General features: G+C 47.3%; 1 protein-coding gene across 14 annotated transcripts in view; it reads right to left on the minus strand.

Moving 5' to 3' along the window:
- The window catches only part of PIKFYVE (phosphoinositide kinase, FYVE-type zinc finger containing), a 188,419-nt gene that overhangs the window by 150,837 nt on the left and 13,150 nt on the right, over positions 1 to 24,432 (minus strand). For all 14 annotated transcript variants that reach the window (XM_075933821.2, XM_075933817.2, XM_075933820.2 and 11 more), the window contains 3 exons: positions 11,319 to 11,490; positions 9,566 to 9,773; positions 3,355 to 3,444 (listed from right to left, as the gene is read on the minus strand). In XM_075933821.2, coding sequence (XP_075789936.1) covers positions 3,355 to 3,444; positions 9,566 to 9,773; positions 11,319 to 11,490 — 470 coding nt within the window. The remainder of the gene's footprint in view (positions 1 to 3,354; positions 3,445 to 9,565; positions 9,774 to 11,318; positions 11,491 to 24,432) is intronic.

The raw sequence follows: 24,432 nt of genomic DNA on the forward strand, positions 1-24,432 counted from the left end.
CTCTCTTATTGTCTGGCAGTAAGTCAATAAAGATTGTCAATTGGTCAAAGATCTGGTGTGTGTATTTTGCTAATAATGCTGTGTAGTTAGCAAGTCTCATTTGTAGGCGTGCAGATGAGCAAGCCTTTTTTCCCCATTGCATCTAGTCTCTTCCAGTCCTTATCATATGGAGTTGTTCGTGTTGCCTGTTTTCCCCTCTGGTTCACTACTTCTACTACGAGGTAATCTGGTACCAGGTGTGAAAAGAAATTCTGCCCCTTTGGGAGAAACATAGTATTTTCTATCTACCCACTTAGCAGTGGGGGTGGTTGATGCTGGTTTGAGCCATATATTTTTGGCAGAGTCCACGATTGCCTCATTCATGGGGATGGCCAACTTTGCTCAAGAGGATGTTTGTAAGCTTGTGTAGTGTCTGAGGCACGTCTGAGACACAAATGTCCAGAGTGCCAGTGGCTCTCTCAGAGAGGTCTTGAAACGACCTAACATCATCACCTGTAGTTGGTGATTGGGTTATGACAGTATCCTCTGGGGACATGGAGGAATTCAGGGTGGGTGGAGAAATGGAGTGGGGGGGGAAGAGGAGAAGAGAATCTCTGTTCTTCCCCCATATAATTCACATCTTGCTCCTCCAAGTCTGAGCTGTATTGTTCTATGGTATGGCTGCTTGGCGCCTGTGACCTTAGTGTTGGCTTGTCTGCTGTGGCTGAGCAAACTGTTGCTGCCTACAGACAGCCCAGAGGTCCCAGTATGGCCACTTAGGTATAACCTGGGTTGGGAACCACTGTGGGAGCTACCATTGCTGTTGTGCTCTATGAGAGAGACTTTGCGTTAGTTGTGACAATTTGTGACACCCCTCCTGGTTGTCACTGAGTGACGAAGCAATTGAGCTGGCAGGTGAGTGAGCGGTGGCACCGTGAGGCATTTGGGGTATTGCTGGTGTCAAGGAGAAGCGACCCCGGTACGGAGAAGCTGTGGAGCAGGTAGCGGTGGGAGGCTGGAGGCTTGTGGAGTGCAGAGTGGCATTATCAGAAACGCGAGCTGTTTGTTATATGGAAGCGGTGCCAGGTATGCTTGTGGTGCCGCTTTCACTGACTTGATTGTGCTCAGTGCAAAGCAGCGACTACTCAGCGTAGAAACTGGTACTGCAGTTGTTTGGCTCGGTGCCACGGCTGAGGCTTTGCACTTTGTCTCTGGTGGCTTTGGTGAGGAGTGCTGTGGGTGTTTCAGGTTCCGGCTTTTTTCGATGCCGGTTCACCATTATGTGTTGCCTCTCGTACCACGTCTGCGAGGTTGCCGGTGAGGCATCTTTGTGGGGAGCATGCTCCCTCAATGGGGAGTCAGTCCCTGAGGGAGAATAGGACTGTTTCTTGTTTTCAGTCTTTAGGGCTCGACCTGGTATGCGCTGTTACCTCCAACTCCTTCCCAGGTGATATTTATCTGGGAGGAGTGGATTGCTCTAAGTCCGACATTGACTGAGCTTTTTTTGCTATCTGGAGTAGTTTAAGTTGTAGCTCCCTTGATCTCCTGGATCTGGCTGTGAGTTTTTGGCAGTGTGGGCAATGGTCTGGAAGGTGTTGTTTGAGCATGTTTGCTGTCTGGGCAATGTGCCCGTCAGAAATTGAAAAGAATAGCCTGATGCTCGTACACTTTTTAAACCCAGACAAGTCTGGCATATCCCAGAGAGCCGGAATGAGCAGGCTTGATGTGCAGCTTTTAATGCCTGTCGGGCAAGGTGTCTTTTTTTTTTTTTTTTTTTTTTTTTAAACAGACAGATTCCGGAGAGCTGGGTTAGATCAATTAGGAAGGATTTCTGATGCAATTTTCAGACAGAGAAGGAGGAAAGATGCAGTTGAAGGGAGACTGCTGATCAGTGACCGCAGATGATGGTGGTAGAGAAGGAACTGAGGAGGGGGGCCAGCTGTGCATGCACAGCAGCTTCCTCAGAATGCACACACAGACGCTCTGCACACATGGCCAGCCAGGGGTACTACTGTCACAAATCTCTAACCTTGAGCTCAGCTGTGCTGAAGCACCGAAGGTGGAACACCCACGGGGACACTCCTCAAAGAAGATGATCAGGTTTGGGAATAATGAAGAAGCAGGAAAAAGGACAAGGCAATGCAGGTCAGCCAATGACGATGCAAGAAAAAAATTCTTATAGATTTGGTGTATGCTCTGGCACTTTAAAAGAGAAAACTGAATTCCAAGGAATAGTCGATTCCCTGTTCGCTTAAGAGCAGCATGCACAGAACCTGCCTATAGCATTCTAAAAGCACACAAACAATGAACATAGCTATTGAAGTCAGAAGAGATTTCTCTAATAGAATCTATGAGGGGAACAATGCAGAATTTAGTAACCTAAGTTAGAATTCAGACAAGACAATAGGGCTAACACGGCTTCTCCTACAAAAGCTACTAATAAATAAAAACATGTAGGGTCATGCATCCAGATGCTACTTAAAGTAGCTTGAACCAAAAGCATTGGTTTTAGCAGCACACTGACACAGGTGAAGTGAAAAAGTGAACTAATCAATTCTGTACAGCATCCCTTCCCCTTGCTACCTCTGTTCCTCTCTACCTTCCCTCAAGTGGTATTTTTCACCCCTTCCTGCTTTTACCATTTTTCCTGCTTTCAAAAGTTTTCAATTTCCTCTCATCTCTGCCAAATTTTAGTCTCTAGGGCATAACCATGGTCTCGTCCCCCAGTCTCTTTTCCTGGTCTCATGCTCTAGTCTTATAAACCTGCTTCCAAGCTTTTCTTTCATTCTATTCCAATGGAACACACAATCCAGTTCTCATGGCATCTTAAAAGCAAGAATACAAATGAACCAGAACAACATAGTGTCTTCCTGTATTCCTGATCCTTTTTCTCACCAACCCAATTAGTCTTGCTTGTTCAGTCAGTCACTCAGAGTACAAACTCCTCAGGGTAGGAAGCAAGTTTGGCTGCATATCAGAAGACTTACATACATTTGGCATTATGGATAGCAAAGACTTTTTGGTGCGTCATTGGTCATAAGTGAACAGGATTTTAATTTTTTATTTTTTTAAAACAAGAGAAGCGTTGGTTGGCAGCAGCCCCTGTCCGGGAGGGACAGACCCACACAAGCCAGAACTAAGCTAGGCTGCCTACCCGCCTGACTCCCAATACACTTTAAATGCAGAACCGCAGCAAGTTTCTTGGTCCTTAACCAAGGGACGGCATCATTAGCAGCACAGCAACCCCCAACATTATACTAGAACACAGGATCAGAACTCATTAAGGGAAAATGTTACTGAACCATTTATTTCATATTCATGGTAGTATGATTAGGAAGAGAGATTTTCAACGTACACACACATTTGGTAATCTACCTGTTTCGAGCAGGAGACTTCCCTGGATCCTCCTGTACAGACACAAGGCGTGTTGACAGTGTAGTAGTTGAAGAGTCTACATGAATCAGACTGCAAAAAAAGGAGCTCTGTTAAGAGAACCACCATGACAAGAACCACTAACAACAGTCCCTGTTAAAACAATATCAAGTGTACCATTGTTATCCCAAATAGTAAGTTAAAAGCCAGAACACAAGGCAAAAAGTTCCTTCATAATACCAGCCCAAGCCCATTTGTCTACAGAGACTGACTTGGGTTTCTCCCTCTCAATGTTAATCTAAGGTACACCATGCCATTGAATCTCCACTGTGGGAGAGGAGGAGAGGACTAATGGGAGACTTCCCCGTCCACTTGCCTTAAGCTTCTTTTTCCACTGGAGTACTGGAGTCCATGAAAGAGTGATCAGTGGTCTAGACCCACTAAATCAATCCCTGGGGAATCAACTACAGGCAGTCCCCGGGTTACGTACAAGATAGGGACTGTAGGTTTGTTCTTAAGTTGAATCTGTATGTAAGTCGGAACTGGAGTCCAGATTCAGCCGCTGCTGAAACTGACCAGCGGCTGACTACAGGAAGCCCGAGGCACAGTTGCTCTGCCCCGGGCTTCCTGGAATCAGCCTCTGATCAGTTTCAACAGGCTGAATCTGGACGCCAGTTCTGACTTACATACAGATTCAACTTAAGAACCCCAGGCATCCCCAAGTCAGCTGCTGCTGAAACCGATCAGCGCTGATTCCAGGAAGCCCAGGGCAGAGCAGCTTTGCCTCGGGCTTCTTGTAGTCAGCGCTGGTCAGTTTCAGCAGCGGCTGAATCAGGACGCCTGGGGCAGAGCAGCTGGGGTGCTGCCAGGTTGGTTCAGTAGCGCCCAGAGCGGCGCTGCAGGTCCAACCAGCAGCGCTCCAGCTGCTCTACCACAGGCGTCCGGAGAAAAGCCTGGACTGCTGGGGGGGGAGGGGAGCGTACTAGCTGCCCCCCCCCAGCAGACCAGGGAGACGCAGGCGCGGGACCGAGATACACCGCGGTCCCACCACCCAGGTCCTCCGCGGCCTTGCTCCCCGTCTCCCTGGTCTGCTGGTCCCAGGGAGATGGAGAGCAAAGCCGCGGAGCACGCTGGCAGCGAGACAGCCCAGACGCGCCGCGGCTGTCCCGCTGCCGGCGTCCTCAGAGGCTTTGCTTCCCGTCAGGGAAACGGGCAGCAAATCCCGTTCGTAACTGCGGATCCGACATAAGTCGGATCCGCGTAACTCGGGGACTGCCTGGACGGCAGCGCTGATCTCTTGGGACATACCCTTAGACACCATCACCAGCATCTTACAAAATGCACTGCTCCTTACTTTGTCCTCTCCGCATTACTCTGCCTCCCCTTAACTCACTCACCTTCCTCCCACTTAGTAGTTCTAATACTCCTTGGCCTTCTTCTTTCACAGCACTCATTCTGAGATAGTCATTGCCTTAAATATCTGAAAATCATCCATGCAGCCACTGATAAAGAACATAGCTATCACCACAACACATGCATAAGCTTCAGTAACCTTCTCATCAATATACCTTTGCTGTCCTTTCCTCACTTTTATCCTGTCCTACTACTTGAATTAGCAACTGTTCAGGGCACCATCTTTGTCCATTCAGCACTTGAGCATGCTTTTGGGTGCTCCAAATTAATATGCAACCCCTTCCTCCAAGGTTTTTCTAGCTGCTCTCAAAGGCTTGTGCAATTTGGAGAAAACATTTTCCTCAAATATAGTGGAAGGGTAACAGTTTGAGTTTGTTAGGCTATGAAAATAACAGAACCGCCGCGTCTTCTCAATACTCCCTAAGCAGCCTATGCCAAGCATGAAGAATCTCATGTCTTATCAACACTACAGGCAGTCCCAGAGTTACGCGGATCCGACTTATGTCGGATCCGCAGTTACGAACAGGGTTTGCTCCACGTCTCCCTGGTCTGCGGGAGACCAGCAGACCAGGGAGACGGGGAGCACGCGGGCAGCAGGACAGCCGTGGCATGTCTGGGCTGTCCCGCTGCCCCCGTGCTCCGCGGCTTTGCTATGGATGCCTGTGATACAGCAGCTGGGGCGCTGCCTGTTGGTCCCGTAGCGCCGCTCTGGGCGCTACTGGACCAACCCAGCAGCACCCCAGCTGCTCTGCCCCAGGCGTCCCCAAGTCAGCCGCTGCTGAAACTGACCAGCGCTGACTACAGAAAGCCCAAGGCAGAGTTGCTCTGCCCCAGGCTTCCTGGAATCAGCCGCTGATCGGTTTCAGCAGCAGCTGACTTGGGGACGCCTGGGGTTCTTAAGTTGAATCTGTATGTAAGAACTGGCGTCCAGATTCAGCCTGTTGAAACTGATCAGCGGCTGATTCCAGGAAGCCCGGGGCAGAGCAACTCTGCCTCGGGCTTCCTGTAGTCAGCCGCTGGTCAGTTTCAGCAGCGGCTCAATCTGGACGCCAGTTCCGACTTACATACAGATTCAACTTAAGAACAAACCTACAGTCCCTATCTTGTACGTAACCCGGGGACTGCCTGTATTTACATTCTACTTTAATGGCTAAGCTGAGTTTAGTGTGTCATGTTTCTATTGCAGTATTGTTAAGAAATTTGCTTAGGACTGTCAGTGTGTACTCCCTTAATGAATTTTAATTCTAATCTTGAGGCAATGGAAGAAATGAGCTCGTTTCTTCCAAAAAATGTAAAACCAGGCTCATTTAGCCAACTTCCCTACAACACTGATAATTATTCCATCTCCAAAGATACCAATTTTTCAAGACTCAGGAGAACTTTTCCTCCAAGCCTATTTTAAGACAGCAAACAATAAAGACGCAAATGCTTTTCACAGCCCATTAGTTGACTTTGGATGAAAGTGCACAGTTCCCAAAGACAGCATTAGAATGGTGAATAGCTATAAAGGCCGATCAGAATGTCCCATGATTTTTAGAATTTTGCTGCATTCTTGTATACCTGAACAGCAACAGATGCCTTTGGGAGCATGCCTCAGAACTCAGGGTTTAACCATTCAGATTCTTTGGACAGCACTTTTATCAAACACTAATTTGTTTTTAATAAAATTGCTGAGACCTACACTGTAAATGACATGCAAGGAAATTTAGCCAGTGTCCCTAGATACAAGTTTCAGAGGGGTAGCCAAGACAAAGAATCATTCACCTTGACAGATTATCTTCAACACTAGATCTTTTAGACTTAAATATAGAGTACTTTCACTCTAGTTTAGAACACAGTGAAGGGAAGCTGAAGTGAAAATCAGTATTCCCTGAAGACAGCCAGTTTCTGAGCTCTCTTTTATTGCTACTAGAACATTAGCCACTAGCATATGTGGGGGGGGAAATCCAACTCTTGCCCAGGAAGAAGTCTCATACTGCCACTTGTTCTCTTCCAGTTACAAAGCAAGCATAATTTGAATCCTCTTTTGACATAGCTTTATCCTGATCCTGCATTCTTGGAACATTTCGGTTCTTCTCACACTAATCAGTGGGAGTCAACACCATATTGCTGTTTAAGTGCAGTACAAGACTGTTTCTCTCTCCTTCAGTAATTTTATTCTAAGACCACTATGGCTTTTTCATAGTCCCTGCAGCGTCAAATACTGGTATGAGTCTTTCTGCAGACAGCTACTTTCTGCTAATTTCATCAGTATTCACCCAAAAAGCATTTTTTGAGTTTACCATTCCTAATTCTGACAGCCAGAAAGCTAGCATTTTATTGAACTGAAACCTGACTCACCAATGACAAAACAAGAACAGAAATGTCTTCCACCTCTATGAGGCTGCAAGCTTACACTGTCACAGTGAATGTGCCTATTCACATTACCATCTTTCAGTTCCAGCCTAATTTTACAGGGTTTGTTAAACCAAATGCCAACAGTTTCACTAAGATGTACTCAGTGTTCCCTCTAAGATTTTCCATCCATGAGTGGAGTGAGTTTTGTCTTCTGCACCAATATTGAGGTCATGTTTGCTTTTTCTGATGTGCCACCATAACAATATAAAAATGAATATGATATTTAAGTAAATAAATTTAAATGTTATGGAAGAACAAACACAAACAGCCCTTTCCCAGTCACAAAGACTAAAAAGAGCTATTAAATCAGAACTTTCACCCAAGCACCCTTCTTATTATGGCTGACCCTAAGTGCCAATGTTCTGTATCATGCCATCGGTTACAGATAAGATAAAAAGATATCACCTCCCCCCACACACATAGCTGCAACATTTAACAATAAGCTGTTTTTCTTAAAAGCCCTATGCTGCACTGCTACACAGCTTAGAGTGTTGTAATCTATGACTGTAGGCAAAACACTAGGAAAAGCCTCTGGTGAGAATACTGGCCTGCTCAGTTGGGGAGATCACACTAATCAAGGAGACTGGAAGCCTTGATACTCCAGTCAACAGTGGGAGAGGTGTGAGTATCTGCCCAAGAGAGGTGACAGCTGAAAGGCAGGAGCCTAAACTGAGTGCTCTTATAAGACCTTCAAAAAAAGACAAGTGTCCTGATGTGTGACATGCTCCTATGTGTCACAAGTTACAAAGTTCAAGTTACTGGTGATCTTAGTACATTTTGGTTTTAACTCTATTGTCCTTTTATTTGACTGGCGATGCACAGCCACAGAACAATCCCTGCCTCGGGAAGTGCATGGGATAAGCAGCGAACAGAGGCGTACAAGGAAACAGAGTGCACTGATCAGAACCATGAGAAGTGGGGTCTTGTCCAGCACTCACTGACTTATTGTTGTACAAGCAGCAATATCTGTAGCTTGAAGATCTATGACTTGGCACCAAACAGAAGGGTCTAGATGTGGTACGCATACCCCCAGCAGTGGGCAAGCTCTGGTTTGCCATTACAGGGTTTTCTTGCACACTCCCTGACAATGCATTTTATTTAGTAAGATGGAGCAATCTGATCACAAAGTCCTACAATTCTCCATCTGGGCCAGGTATCGGTGGAGACTGTTACTGGAAACCACTGATAAATGCTGCTTACCTATACAAAGGAGAGGCATTAACATCCAGTCCAGGGCTGCTCTCTCCAGGTAAGCTTGGATGAACAGCCCTGGCTAAGGGAGCCCTTTCCCTCTGCAGACTTGGCCCTGCCTCATGGTAGCTTTGTCCAGGTGACCCGCTACCTCCCACGCCCCTGTGCTTGGGACAGGATTGGGCCCAAGCAATGAGAGAGAGAGAGGATAATGAGAGTCAGGGACACACCTCACTCACCAGAAAAGCGGAAGCCCAGATCATGCCCTGCCCAGTGCAGGCCGGGCTGCCAAGAAGCTGCAGCGCCCGGGGCCAGGCTCCAACCCATGGGGTGGTGACAGTGCCATTTTTCCAGTCCCACTTCACCTCGCCAGCTCCCCAGAAGATACGTGAAATCACTGGAGCCAACAGCTACGAGCAGAAAGGGTGGTGTCTGCAGGTTTCCCCCACACCGGGCAGAAAGCAGTGAGTGTTCCCCATGTCCCGCCATTGCAACTGGGATGGGTGGCCCGGGCACGGGGAGCCTGACCGGGTGCTACTGGCCCCTGGGCCTGGCCAGATGCAGATCCCCAAGCAGGGACGCATATCCATCGTGTCTCGACGCCTGGTGCTGGCTGCCTTGCTGCTCCTGGGATGGGGCAGCCGTCCGCCATGTAGCCCCACCCCCAGGAGCAGCTGGAGAAGTGGCTGTGCAGCTCTGCTGAGGGATAGGCGGGACTGCAATTCTTGGTGCACACTCGCGCAGGCCCATACCTTACAGCAGTATTTCTTAAACTTAAGACCGAGGAACACCAAACAATTTTTTTTTAAATGAGGAACACCGAAGATTTTGTTGTTGAACCAAAAAAAGCAGAGGGGGGAGGAGGGGGGGGTTATTGAGCAAAAAAAAAAAAAAAAAAAAAGCAGCCATTTTGAACTCTGTTCTCCGTGGCATATTGGTGTGCCACGGAACACAGTTTAAGAAACACTGCCTTACAGGGAACCCTGGATGCAGCCAGTGATTCCTCTGGGAACTGCTCAATTTTTTTTCTCCATAGAAGGATAAAGTTAGAATGAGGCAAAGTTATCAGATGCAAACTAACAGCCTGAGCCTAGAATAGATAATGTAATTTCTTTTAATGGACCAATTTCTTTGCCTAAACAGATGACAATCTGGCAGCGTGGCTAAGACTGACACCTATCCAAACTAATTTGGGTATGAAGCCATTTCATACCTTTGCCAAGTAAGATCCTCCTCCAGAAAGATATTTCTGCTAGCTTTTCTACTCCCAACAGGTGTACGTGGCTCCCCAGGGTCCAAAACAGATACACAACAGGTAGAATCAGACAGAGCATTTAAATCTTCCCCAATGGAGTTACTGTCTGTGGAGTGTGCATAGCTTAAAGCTATTTTGCGGCAGTAAGTGCAGGCTCGGAGATCCCCTGTAGAAAGAGGAAGCAAAATGAGTTTAAATAAATTAGATGGAGTAAAAATGTACCATGCTTGAGATGGTCTCAAACTGAGAAAGCAGCGTTTCCCTTTTTGAGATCTTATGCTCTCACATGAGTTTCAGGGGCTATTTGGAGAAAAATATCCTAACCACAAAAGGAAATTCTCCAAGTTCAAAAGCTAATCATATGTTTCACACAGTTCTAGCAACCACCCCCCAAAAAATCTCACTTCTTAAGTTCTGAGTAGCAGTAGTAAAAGAAAGATTACAAATTGGTTGGGAACAAGCTGATTCAATTGTTTCTAGACTTCAGTGTTTAGAGTTTAATATTGAAACTTCTATAATTAAAATGAACTTGTGGAATTGAGTTAATGCATATTAATAAAGCAAGTTTTATTTGTGAATGTACCTTGTCATATTTGACATATCTGCTAGCCAATGACCATCTTTCTTTGTTTCTTAAATCAGACACAGCTGATTTAAGAAATCAGAGTGAATTAAGAGGATTCACTCTTTTCTTATCTAATAAAGCTATTGGTAAAGTTTTCCAAAGCACCTCAGTGCTTTTGGCTCAAGACTCATCGGAAACCAAAAGATTTGGGTTCCCAAGTCACTGAAGTACTTTGGAAAAATGTTAAACACTACTTTCTATGTTGTTACACATGTGTATGCATCAATATATTATTGCACTCTTGGCTTATCTATTTTTACCTTGTTAGCATGGCTTTAGACCAGGGGTGGGCAATAATTTTTGATGGGAAGCCACTCCAAGATTTTGGAAAGTGGTTGAGGGACACCCTCTTCCAGGATATTAATGGAGGAGGTGCAGAGTCTGGGATGGAGTTTGGGTGCAGAAGAGAGCTTGGGGTAGGGGATTGGAATGCAAGAGGGAGAATGGGGTCTGGGAAGGAGTTTGGGTGAAGGAGGCGGTTATGACCTAGGGCAGGGGACTGGGACGCAGGATTTTGGGATGTGGCCTAGATGAGGAGGGGCTTGTGATCTGGGGCAGGAAACTGGGGTGCCAGATCTGGGAGGGGGCAGAAGGTTTGGTGCAGAGGATTGGGGAAGGGAGGGCTGGGGTGCCAGAGGCAGACGCTGGGTGAAGGTGGCTTGCTACTCCATGCAGCTCCACTCAAGGCATGAGTTGGAGAGGAAGGGGGAGGGGAAATGAGGAGGGAGATACACTGCTCCTGCTCCCAACAAAAATTCTTGGCTCCTATCGGCTGGAAACAGAGATTGGCCAGTGTCAGCTAGCATATATTGCTGGGAGGTGAGAACAGCATGAGAAATCTCCCTCCTCCCTCCCCAAAGCGAAGAACAGCTGGCTTTCTAAAATGTGACCTGATCTCTGCCTATGGGTTCCAGTAAGGGAGCCGCAGGCCAGATCCGGCCCGCTGGCACCTTCTTGCCCACCCCTGCTTTACATGAATTGCTAAAATTCAACCCCTTAATTCTTTTGAGACTAGTATTTTGAGTACCTTAGATATCTGAAAAAGGTCAATTTTAATAAATGTTCTCTACACAAGTGAAAACATACCTGTGTAACCCATAAATTTTCCTGGAATTTCCTGGTTGCAGCATCGGCTACAGAAGATCTGCCCACACAGCCTACAGTGGTGCCTGCGCCGGAAGGTGGTGAATTTTTCACTACAGTCATAACATTCTTTACACTGGCTGTCTGGCATCCAGTACTGCTTTAAATCACTATCCTACAAAGCAGGAAAGAGAAATGAGAAAGTATTCTAACCTTCTCATTGCCACACAGCCAGTGAGAAGAAAAAAAAATAATGAACCTGGGTTTATTTATAAAAATACAAAATATCTAGGGCTGTCCAGCAATTAAAAATAAGCACAATTAATGGCATGGTTAAAAAGTAATAGACTACCATTTAAATTTTGATATTTTCTACGTTTTCAAGTATATGGATTTCAATTACAACACAGACTATCAAGTGTACACTGCTCACTATTTTTAATATTTGCACTGTAAAATGATAATATGAGGTGAATTGAAAATACAGGTACAGTAGTGCATTCTCTTTGTTGTGAAAATGCAACTTATAAATGTAGATTTTTTTTGTTTCATAACCATACACAAAAACAAAACAATGTAAAGCTTCAGACATACAAGTCCACTCAGTTCTACTTCTTGTTCATCCCAGACATTAAAACAAAACAAGTGTGTTTGTCTCCAGCAAATGTAATGCTACCCACTTCTCATTTACATTGTCACCTGAAAATGAGAAAAAGCATTTGCATAGAACTGTTGTAGCTGGTGCTTCAAGGTAGTTACATGCCAGATTAAATATTTAGTGTATGCTCCTTCCTGCTTCAGCCACCATTCCAGAGGATATGATTCCAGATGACTTTTTTTTTTTAAGTCATAGGATACTAGAACTGGAAGTAACCTCAAGAGGTCATCGAGTTCGGTCCTGCCACGAGTGCAGGGGACTAAGTACCATCTATACCATATTAAACGACTCTACTAGTTCAACTCTACTTCTTGGTGGGAAGAGGGATGGGGACAGAATTTTATGTCTCCTGCTTGGTGGATTTGTTTTTTTCCCCCCTTAAACCTGCATTCTGTCATTTCATGTTTTAGCAATCTTAGATGATGTCTCAGAACACACTGCTCTTTTTAAGGACACTTTTACAGCTGATTAGATAAAACACAAAGAAGATGGCAAAGTGATATTTCTAATGACATCATTAGAGCTTGCGAACACAGGCTGTTAACAGGGAGTTTAGAGAGGGATTTGGGAAGGGGATGACATACACTTGCCATGCTTTAAAATCTTTTCACTGAACTCCTGCCCCTTCATGGAGGCATTTAACAACAACTGAGGAACCTCTCAGAAGGAAGGCACGTATGGATGGTGATACGCTGTGCGGGTAACAGCAGACCTGTGCCATGCTTGTCTTCCTCCTGGAAGAAGAGAGAGTAACTCACCTTGTGCAGTAATGTCTGTTCTTCGAGATGTGTCCCCCCGTGGGAGCTCCACTCGAGGTGCTTGGCTCGTCCCAGCGCCGCAAACCAGAGGATTTTCAGTAGCAGTAGCCCCCACACTGGACTGTGCATGCGCGACTGCTGCTTCGCACCTCTCAGTTGAGCGTGGTTCTGCTAGTCAGTTTCCTCCCAACTGGAAGCATCTGCAAAAATACAAACAGAAAATTCCGAAGCAGGGAAGAGGGTAGAACGCGGAGCACCCACGGGGATACGCATCTTGAAGAACAGACGTTACTGCACAAGGTGAGTAACTCTCTCTTCTTCGTCGAGTAGCGTCCCCGAGGGTGCTCCACTCAAGGTGAGTCCACAGCAGTGGTCCAATGGTAGACGTGTGCTTCGGACTCATCATTTCTGTGCTGCAGACAAGACCACTCGGGCTACTGCTGAGTCTGTCTTTAGTGTATTCGCGAGAGTGTAATGACTAGTGAAAGTAAGAGTAGAGGACCAGGTCGCTGCACGGCATATGTCCTGCAATGGCACTCCATGAAGATAGGCAGAGGAAGCCGCCATGTCCCTGGTAAAGTGGGCCCAAGGTCGGCCTGGTAGGGGTTTGTTACATATAGTGTAACAACGTCTGATGCAAGCGACAATCAAGCTGGAGATGCGCTGTGCAGAGAGTGTTTTGCCTCTGGAGTGTTCTGCTGTAGACAGAAACAGTCATTGAGACTTTCAAAAGACATGTGTCCTTTCGAGATAAAATGCGAGTGCTCATCTGACATCTAGGGTGTGCAAATGGGACTCTTCCAGCGAGGAATGAGGCTTTGGTAGAACGTCGTCAAACATATGGGTTCGTTTATACGAAAAGCAGAGTTGACCTTTGGTAAAAAGGCCAGGTGTACACAGCATCGTTGGAGAATTGTGCGTACGGCGGGTCCAACAGAGTAATTCGCTTACTCGACGCGCAGCAAGCAGGAACACCACCATCGTGAGCATCCGTAAATCACACATTGCTAGCGGTTCGAAGGGAGGGCGTGTGATAACGTCCAATACTAAAAGCAAGTCCCATGGCTCCAGTGGGATCCTGTGAGCCAGATAAAGATTGTCGAGCCCCTTCAAAAACCTTTTGGTGAGGGGGTGTGCAAATATTGAATGGCTGTTGATAGGCTGACAGAAAGCGGAAATTGCCGCTAAATGTACTCTGAGGGAAGAAATTGCCAACCCCGCCATCTTTAGGTGCATAATATAATCCAGCACCTGCTGGAATGGCATCGAGAGAGAGTCGAGATCTCTCGCTGCGCACCAGGACTGAAAGCGATGCCACTTCTGAAGGTAAGTCTTGTGCATGGTATGCCGCCTGATGTTAATCAGTACGTGTCTCACCTCCTAAGAACAAATCAACTCCAATGCTTGGAGCCAGCTAGGAGCCACGCTGTCAGGTGCATGCACTCGATGCACGGTTGGATCATTGTACTGGGCTGCTGAGATAGTAAATTGAACCGTTCTGGTAGTCATCGTGGTTTGGCGACCGACATCCTCGACAACTGTGTTAGCACACTTTTGGCCCCGGCAGACGTGGCTACCAAAATTATTGTTGCACGCTCCGAGGCTATCTTCTCCAGCACCCTTGGGATGAGCTGGAGAGGGGGAAATGCATACAGCAATTGGTGACGACCCCAGTCCAGCAGGAAGGCATCCCCAAAGAGTCTGTGCCGACGCCTGCTCGTGAACAGTACTGATGGCACTTCCTGTTACGGTGAGTGGTGAAGAGGTCTACCTTTGGGAAGCCCCAGCATTGGAAAAGGTTGCGGACGACTTCGGTGTGCAACTCCCATTCGTGTTGGGAGAAAAACTGCCTGCTGAGGGTGTCAGCAATCACATTGTCCTTGCCATTATCAGTGGGAATAGGTCAATGGAGGGATGATAGGAGTTACAATAGAGAACTTTCTGGGTGTTTGGCTGGTGAGTCTTGCCCACATGCTCAGGGTTTAGCGGATCGTCATATTTGGGGTCGGGAAGGAATTTTCCTCCAGGATAGATTGGCAGAGACCCTGGAGGTTTTTCGCCTTCCTCTGTAGCATGGGGTACAGATCACAGCTGGAGGATTCTCTGCATCTTGTGGTCTCCAAAGTATTTGAAGGCTTCAATATCTGAGATATAAGTGAGAGGATTATTCTGGGAGGGGTGGGTGAGATTCTGTGGCCTGCACTGTGCAGGGGGTCAGACTAGATGATCATAATGGTCCCTTCTGACCTTAAAGTCTATGAGTCTAAGCCGCAGTCAGGGTGATACCATGCCGGATTGCCCAATTCCAGAGGCAAAGTGCCTCTGCGCAAAGTGGGCGGGACCGTGCACCTCCTTGTCTGTTGACATAATATACTGTGCAAATGTTGTCGATGAGAATCTGTATTGATTGACCTCTAATGATGTGGAGGAAATTCCTGCAAGCATTGAAGACTGCTCAAAGTTCGAGAAGGTTTATGTTGCAACGATTCTTGGGGCGTCCAGAGACTTTGAGCTCAGCTGTCCTGTAGATGGGCGCCCCAGCCGAGCAGGGAGGTGTCTGTCGTGATCTGCAATGATGGCCTCTGGGCATGGAAAGGGACTCCTATTAACACGTTTTTGGGGTCGCCCCACCACGTCAGTGAGGCCCGGACATGCTTGGGAATAGAAACTGTCCTGTTTGTGCTGTGTACCCGGGCCTGTACACAGTGAATAGCCAATGCTGAAGACTGCGCAGATGAAGCCTCACATGCAGAACCACATGTGTGGTAGCCGCCATATGTCCCAGGAGCTGCAGACAGGTAAGTATGCGGGATTTGGGAGAAATTGATACAGTCTGTACCAAATCCCAGATTAGATGGAACCTTTTCATGGGTAAGTACGCTCTTGCGGTTGAGGAATCGAGCCTCGCCCCAATGAACTCTAGATCGTGATTCGGTGTAAGAAAAGACTTCTCGAAATTGATTGTGAGACCGAGAGCTTTGAATATTGTGGTAGTAGTAGTAACCGCCCACATAGCTTCGTCAAGGGTGGGGACCCTTTAGTAGACAATCATCCAGGTACGGGAAGATGGTAATGTCGAGGCGCCGAAGGTAGGCCGTCACCACTGCGAGGGTCTTGGAAAAAACTCGTGGCGCCACCAAAAGTCAGAAAGGTAGTACTTGATATTGATAATGGTCGGCTCCCACTACAAACCGAAGGAATCTTCTGTGAGCAGGATGTATCATTATATGGAAGTAGGCGTCCTGTAGGTCAAGGGATGCGAATCAATCCCCTTTGTCGAGAGCCAGAATGATGGAAGACAACGTGACCATTTTGAATTTCTGCTTTCGCAAGTAACGGTTGAGCAGATGCAAGTCCAGGATAGGCCTCCAACCCCCCTGACTTCTTCTGGGTGAGGAAGTAACAAGAATAAAACTCTCTCCCCCAAAACTGGGTTGGTACCCTCTCCACCACTCCTATGGTGAGCAGATGGGAAACCTCTTGTTGTAGAAGGGTCTTGTGAGAGGGGTCCCTGAAAAGGGACGGGGGAAGGGAGAGAGTTGAAGGGAATGGCGTATCCTGAAGTGACTATGTCAAGGACCCACTGGTCAGTAGATATACAAGACCAGTGATGTTGATAAGGTCTCAGGAGATGATGGAACAAGCCTTGCACATTGTTCAGAGCCTCCGACAAGGGGATGGCACACAGTCCCTCAACCAGCACATCAAACCTGCTGTCGACATTGTTGCTGGACTGGCGCCCTGTTAGACTGTTGTTGACGCTTTTGCAGATGCTGTCTTGGTCTCTGCTGTTCGAATGGTCTGGACCGAGGTGTGGCGTAAGAGAAAGGCCTTTGTTTTGTATAGGGCGTGTACCTCTTACGTCTATAAGGGAGGCGTATACATCCCCAGTGTCCTCAAGGTCATGCGTGTATCCTTGCCTGAATGAAAGACCTGATTGGAGGACTGAGCGAAAAGAGACTGCCGATCAAATAAGTCCTCCACCTTGGATTGCAGCTCTTTCGGGACAGCAGCTTGGTGTAACCAGGACACCCAGCGAATGACTATGGCTCTAGCTGTATTTCGAAAAGCAGCATCAGCCGTATCAAGCGCTATCTGCAATGCTGTTCTGGCAATCATGTAGCCATCTTGTATAACTGCCTTCAAAATTTGATGGTTAGAGTCCGGCAAGTGCTCAAATAAAGGGACCAGTTTTGAATAATTATGGAAATCATGATTTGCTAATTGCACATCCTTACAGTCGAAGTGGCAGAAGAATATACCTTCCTGCTTAGAATATCGAGGCACTCTGCTTCCTTATCACGTGTTTTTGTCCTGAGACATCTTCGTTCTCTGCTGCGCAGCATTTATAACAAGGGAGCTGGGCTGAGAATGTGTAAATAAAAAGTTCATACCCTTCTGACTTATGAAGTACTTCTTGTCCGACCTCTTATTGGTTGGCAATGAGGTGGCTGGAGTCTGCCAGATGTCATCGGCAATCTTCAAGATAGCTTCATCAAATGGGAACGCGAGCTTCGATTTCTGGGAAGGTTGCAGGTTAACAACCAATGTTGTTTTTCCTGCACATCTGTCGTCTGAATCTCTTGGGATTGGGCAACCCTTTTGAAGAGCTCCTGGAACTGCTTGTGGTCTTCCGTGGGAGACAAGTCACCAGGGACCACCACGACATCTGGTGATGAAGAGGAGTAATGAGCCAGCGAATCAGGGCTCTGATGTTCCTGGTGAGGAGTGTGCTCATCCTTCCTGATAGATGGAAGCTGTGTCCTCCACAGGAGCTGGTGGAGCTGCAGAAGGTGGAGATTGCACTGGTACATGCAGAGATAGGGTCTGACTGAAACGCGGCGATCGTGAATGTGGATGTCCTCTATCGAGAGAAGGGCGGTCATAATAACATCGCTCAATGATGTCTGTAGCATGGACTCGGGGAACGTCTAGAAGAGTGCTTCCTCATCATGTCATACTGACGAGACTATCCCAAGGGTCTTGGGGACCTTGGTGAAAAGGATCTCCTGGAATGGTGAGAGGGAGATCTAGTGTAGTGCTCTCGGTAATACCGTCTTGGCGGTGAGTGGCGAGATGATCGGTAGTAATGGTCTCCGGCTGATGCATAATGACGACGAGCGTGGTGACAATCACTAGAATAAGATGAGGCAGCTGACATCGGTCTGGGTGAAAACATGACACAGTCCGGTGTCAAAGATGGTGTCCGGAGTCGTGCACACTTGTGCTGTGCCTTGGTCGGCACCGAGGAGTTGAGGGTAGGCAAAGGTGCAGAGCATAGCGGGCTGACAGAATGAAGCAACCTCCACAGCCTGCCTGCTTATTGGCTGACCCGGTGCCGTTGGCTGCAGGACAAGTGCTGATAATGCCGGTGCCAAGGGCTCTGAACTGAAAGTTCCCTCCTGCGGCGCCGATCCCGGTGCCGCTGACTCCAGCACCTGGGAGAATGAAGCCGCAACAGCTGGGGAAGACGCCGGCACTGCTGCTGTTGCGGCTGTGCTCACCCACGCATGCGCGGGAAAAGCCGGTGCCGGGGTGTCCGTTGCTGGCCTCAGAGCGGCCGTTGGAGCCGTTGCCAGCTCCAACTCTGCCTGTGAGCCTGCAGCCGGTGCCAGGATAGGGTCCTTGCCATGGATTCGGGTGGAGACTGAGGAGCTTTGGCCCTTGCCCGTCTTGTCCGCGGGATACCTCGGCGAACAGCCAAAGGTTCCCGGTCTGTCCCCGGTGCTCACCCTGCCCGCCGTGCCGGGGAGGTTCTCTTGAGCCAGCCGATCCTTAAGCTCCTCCGAGGGGAGTGACTCCAACATCTCTGGAACCTGGAGAGCTTTACTGAACAGGAGAACTCAGTCTGAGTTCTTGGTCCCACCTGGCACACACCCTTAATTTAGCGCAGTGACTGCACTTCATCGGGACATGTCCATCCCCGAGACACTTTATGCACCGAGGGTGCCCATCTGATGCCAGCATGGCATCCTGGCACTGGGCGCACTTTTTAAAACCAGGTGATCCTGGCATCGTTAATGCGACCAGAGGCTTGAAAGAACAAGCACAGGAAAAAGTTTTGTTTCTGTTTTTTTTAAATCTGACCAGGAACTACAACAACTACACTAACACTAATAACTTTTGAAAGAAACACAAGAACAAGCTAAACTAACTAATCTCCCTCACTCCTCAGACAGGAAGGGGGAGCATAAGATAACTCCGTCTGCAGACGCGGACTGTTGGAAGGAAACTGACTAGCCGGAACGCGCTCAGCTGAGAGGCGCAAAGCAGTAGTCGCACATGCACGGTCCGGTGGGAGGGAGGGGGGGGGGCGACGACACACTACTGCTACTGAAAATCCTCGGGTTTGCGGCGCCGGGACAAGCCCAGCACCTTGAGTGGAGCACCCTCAAGGACACTACTCGACAAAGAAAGAAGGGATTTCATCTGCACTAAGTGCAAGCTGGTCACCATTTTGGAAGAAAAAATTTGAGGACTTGAGGCCCAAGTATCAAAGAGAATAAAGACTTCCTCGAAAGAAGGCAGCGTTTAATTCTGCAGGCACAGCAGGCTGAACAGCCAGTCAGGGTAGTACAAGATAAGGCGGAGAATGCTTTGGCAGGGACTTCTCAGGGAAGAAATCAGAAGGGAACACCATCTACCAGAAGGCATAGGGGTTCCACAACCACCACCCCCAAAAGACGACGATGGGTGGTGGTGGTGGTCAGGGACTCCATACTAAAAAGGGACAGTCATCCAGACCGGCAATCTCAAGAAGTGTGCTGCTTACCAGGAGTTTGCATTCAGGATGTCACCGAGAGTCTTCTGAAAGTGATTAAACCTTCCAATCACTACCCCTTCCTGCTTCTCCATGTAGGAACTAATGATACGGCCAAGAATGAACTTGACAGGTCACAGAGGATTATGTAGCGCTAGGAAGAAGGATCAAGGAATTTGAAGCTCAAGTGGTGTTCTCATCCATCCTTCCGGTTGAAGGAAAAGGTCTGGGTAGGGATCGTCGAATTGAGAAAGTAAATGCGTGGTTGCGTAGGTGCTGTCGGAGAGAGGGCTTTGGTTTCTTCGACCATGGGACTCTGTTCCGGGCACAAGAATTGTTAGGAAGAGATGGGATCCACCTAACCAAGAGAGGAAAGAGCATCTTCACAAGCAGGCTTCCAAATGCAGTGAGGAGGGCTTTAAACTAGGTTCGTTGAGGGACGGTGATCAAAGCCCTGAGGTAACTGAGAAAGTCGGACACCGGGAAGAAACACAAGGAGGAATGAGCAACAAAGGAGGACCCCAGATTCGGATGGAGAAGGTAGGGCGATCAACTGGTTATCTAAGGTGTTTGTACACAAATGCAAGAAGCCTGGGAAACAAACAGAAAAAATTAGAAACCCTGGCCCAGTCAAAGAACTATGATATGACTGGAACACTGTCATGGAAGGGTATAAACTGTTCAGGAAGAACAGGCGGGGGAGAAAAGGAGGAGGAGTTGCATTGTATGTAAGAGCAGTATGATTGCTCAGAGCTCCAGCATTTAGAGGGAGAAAAGACTGTTGAGAGTCTATGGGTTAAGTTGAGGTGGAAGCAACAGGGGTGATGTTGTGGTTGGCCTCTGCTATAGACCACCGGATCAAGTGGATGAGGTAGATGAGGCTCTTTTTGGACAGCTGAGAGAGGCTTCCAGATTGCAGGCCCTGGTTCTCATGGGCGACTTTAATCACCCTGACAGCTGTTGGGAGACCAATACAGCAGTACACAGACAATCCAGGAAGTTTTTAAAGAATGTTGGGATAACTTCTTGACACAAGTGCTGAAGGAACCAACCAGGGACCATGAGCAGCTTGACCAGCTGCTAACGAACAGGGAAGAACTAGTAGGGGAAGTAGAGGTGGGTGACAACCTGGGAAGCAGTGACCATGAGATGGTAGATTTCAGGATGCTGACAAAAGGAAGAAAGGCGAGTAGCAAAATACACACCCTGGACTTCAGAAGGAGACTTTGATTCCCTCAGAGAACTGATGGGGGGAGGATTCCCTGGGATGCTTACATGAAGGGGAAAGGAGTCCAGGAAAGCTGACAGTATTTTAAAGAAGCCTTATTAAAGGCACAAGTAGTAACCATCCTGATGCGCAGCAAGAAAAGCAAATATGGTAGGCGACTTCCTCGATAGAAGGCATATCCAGGGATATCCTTGGGGAGCTTAAACACAAAAAGGAAGCTTACAGGAAGTGAAAACTTGGACAGATGACTAGAGAGTAATATGAATATACGGGCAGTCCCCGGGTTACATGGATCTGACTTACATTGGATCCCTACTTACAAACGGGGTGAGGCAACCCCGCACTAGCTGCTTCCCCCCAGCAGACCAGGGAGACGCGAAGCTAGCGCCCTCACCCCCAGCCCCTAGCAGACCAGGGAGACGCGGAGCGGCTTCTCTCAGCAGACACCTCAGCTTGAGAATAAAGGACTGAGGGAAGTGAGGTGTGGGAGAATAAAACTGAGCTCTGGAGAAATGTTTGGCTAGAGTTTCCCCTACAATATGTACCAGTTCCGACTTAAGTTGAATTTGTATGTAAGATCAAACCTACAGTCCCTATCTTGTACGTAACCCGGGGACTGCCTGTATTGCTCGAGAATGCAGGGGAGTTATCAGGAAAGTGAAAGTGCAACTGGAATTGCAGCTAGCAAGGGAAGTGAAGGATAACAAGAAAGGTTTCTACAGGCATGTTAGCAATAAGAGGGTAATCAGAGAGAGTGTGGGGCCCTTACAGGATGAGGGAGGTAACCTAGTGACAGATGATGTGGAAAAAGCTGAAGTACTCAATGCTTTCTTTGCCTCTGTCTTCACAGACAAGGTCAGCTCCAAGACAAATGAACTAGACAACGCAGCATGGGAAGGAGGTGGACAGCCCTTGGTGGAGAAAGAACAAGTTAGGAACTATGTAGAAAAGCTAAACATACACAAATCCATGGGCCTGGATTTAATGCATCCAATGGTACTGAGGGAGCTGGCAAATGTCATTGTGGAGCCTTTGGCCATTATCTTTGAAAACTAGTGGAGATCGGGAGAGATCCCAGATGATTGGAAAAAGGCAAATGTGGTGCCCATTTTTAAAAAAGAGAAGGAGGACAATCCAGGGAACTACAGACCAGTCAGCCTTACCTCAGTCCCCAGAAAAATCATAGAGGGGATCCTCCAATAATCCATTTTGAAGCACTTGGGAGAGGGAAGTGATCAGGATTAGTCAACATGTATTCACAAAGGTAAAGTCGTGCCTGACTAATCTTAGCTTATATGATGAGGCAACTGGCTCTGTGAATATGGGGAAGTCAGTGGATGGGACATACTTTGACTGTAGCAAAGCTTTTGATACCCTCTCCCACAATATTCTTGCCAGCAAGTTAGGGGAACAAGGATTGGATAAATGTACTGTAAGATGGATAGAAACTGGCTAGATGGTAAGGCCCAACGGGTAGTGATCAACAGCTCGATGTCAGGTTGGCGGTCAGTTTCTAGCGGAGTGTCCCAAGGATCTGTTCCAGGATCGGTTTTGTTCAACATCTTATGAATGACCTAGATGAGGGGATGGATTGTGCCCTCAGCAAGTTTGCAGATGACACTAAGCTAGGGGGAGAGTTAGATGATCCAGAGTGACCTGGACAGATTAGGGGATTGGGCCAAAAGAAATCTGATGGGTGCAACAAGGACAAGTGTAGAGTCCTGCACTTGGGATGGAAGATTCCGAAGCATTGTTACAGGCTGGGGACTGATAGGCTACGTAGCAGTTCTGCAGAAAAGGACCTGGGGATTACAGTGGATGAGAAGCTGGTTATGAGTCAACAATGTGCCCTTGTAGCCAAGGCGGCAAATGGCGTATTAGGGTGCATTAGGAGGAGCATTGCCAGCAGATCCAGAGAAGTGATTATTCCTTTTTATTCAGCTCTGGTGAGGCCACATGTGGAGTACTGTGTCCAATTCTGCCCCCCCCCCCCCCCGCCCACCATAGAAAGGATGTGGACGCATTCTAGTGGAAGGCGACCAAAATGATTAGGGGGCTGGAGAGGAGCCCCCTAATGAGGAGAGACTGAGGGATTTGGGTTTGTTTAGTCTGCAGAAGAGAAGAGTGAAGGGGGGATTTGATAGCAGCCTTCAACTTCCTGATTGGAGGTTCCAAAGAGGATGAAGGAAGGCTGTTCACAGTAGTGACGGATGGCACAACGAGGAGCAATGGTCTCAAGTTACAGTGGGAGAGGTGGAAAAATATTTTCCTAGGAGGGTGGTGAAGCACTGGCATGGGTTACCTAGGGAGATGGTGAAATCTCCATCCCTAGAAGTTTTTAAGTCTTGGCTTGACGAAGCCCTGGTTTAGTTGGGATTGGTTCTGCCTTGGGCAGGGGGCTAGACTTGATGACCTCCTGAGGTCTCTTCCAGCTCTATGAGTCAACACAAAGTTTAATACTCTGAAGTACTTTTTAAAATCTGAGAGGGATGAGACATGGAGCAAGCTTTCAGAAGCCTTAAAAGTAGGGTGCAAAGTTTTAATCAGACAATTCATGCCCTGTCCAGCAGACCCCCAACCAAGCGCGTCAGGCCTTCCTGGCCCAAGCAGCCCCTCCGCCTGTAGGATAGTGGGCCCTTCTCGGTGTGCCAAACGGAAAGGGGCCGGGCATCCTGAGCAGCCTCCCCCTGGGGCATGGCATGGCACTGTGGACAGTTAATCAGTTAAACCTGTAGCTTAACCAGTGAAAAATTTGTACAGGATTTTACATCCCTACATAAGAGTAACTCCAATGCGGAAACTGCAGAACCTGAAACACCAAAAAATAAAATTCATCTTTCTGCAAGTATGTCCTCTGGAATGGTCGTCAAAGCAGGACATATCTTTAGTGCCTCTGGCATGTAAATATCTTGTGACACCAGCTACAACAGTGTCATGAGAAACAGTCATCTGAAAACAAGAACAGGCTAAGAAAACAGACAGCATTATCTCCTGAAATGTAAACACGCTGGTGAGAGTGACTGACTGAACAAGTAGGACAACTGAGTGGACTTGTAGGCTCTAAAGTTTTATACTGTTTCATTTTCAGTGCAATTTTTTTATGATTCAACTTTCACAAGTTCAACTTTCACAATAAAGAGACTGTGCTACAGTATTTGTATAGGTGAACTGAAAAATACTTTACAGTGCCAATATTCATAATAAAAAGTGAGCTCTGCACACTGTCAATTATATTATTTCAATTACAACAGAATACAATGTAGAAAGCATCCAAAATATTTACTGCGTTTCAGTTGATATTCTATTTAATAATGCAATTAAAACTGCAATTAATTGTAATTAAGATTAATGTGAGTTAACCACATGAGTTAACTGCAGTTTCCAGTTATATATTTCATGTATTTGAGCCAGCATTGCAAGAAGCTACAAGGTAAGTAAAATGATTAATCAGGTTCTTAGCTACTGAGCTAAACTAAATTATCCTGATCAAATTTTGACTCTGACTGGTCCACTAAGAAAGTGTTTAATCAAAAACCCATGAACTGTAGATAAGACTTCAACAGCACATGCATTTTCCTTCCCCTGCTCATCCATACTATATGACAGACCCTCAGCTAGTGAGTTGTTAAAGCAGATTCTATATACAACTGTACATATATAAGGAACATTCAACAGTAATTTGGTCTGTCTATTGCAGTGACTCCCACTGGGTC

The sequence above is a fragment of the Pelodiscus sinensis genome, chromosome 7, assembly GCF_052426305.1.
Source record: "Pelodiscus sinensis isolate ZL-2025 chromosome 7, ASM5242630v1, whole genome shotgun sequence".
In the NCBI taxonomy this organism is placed as follows: Eukaryota; Metazoa; Chordata; order Testudines; family Trionychidae; genus Pelodiscus; species Pelodiscus sinensis.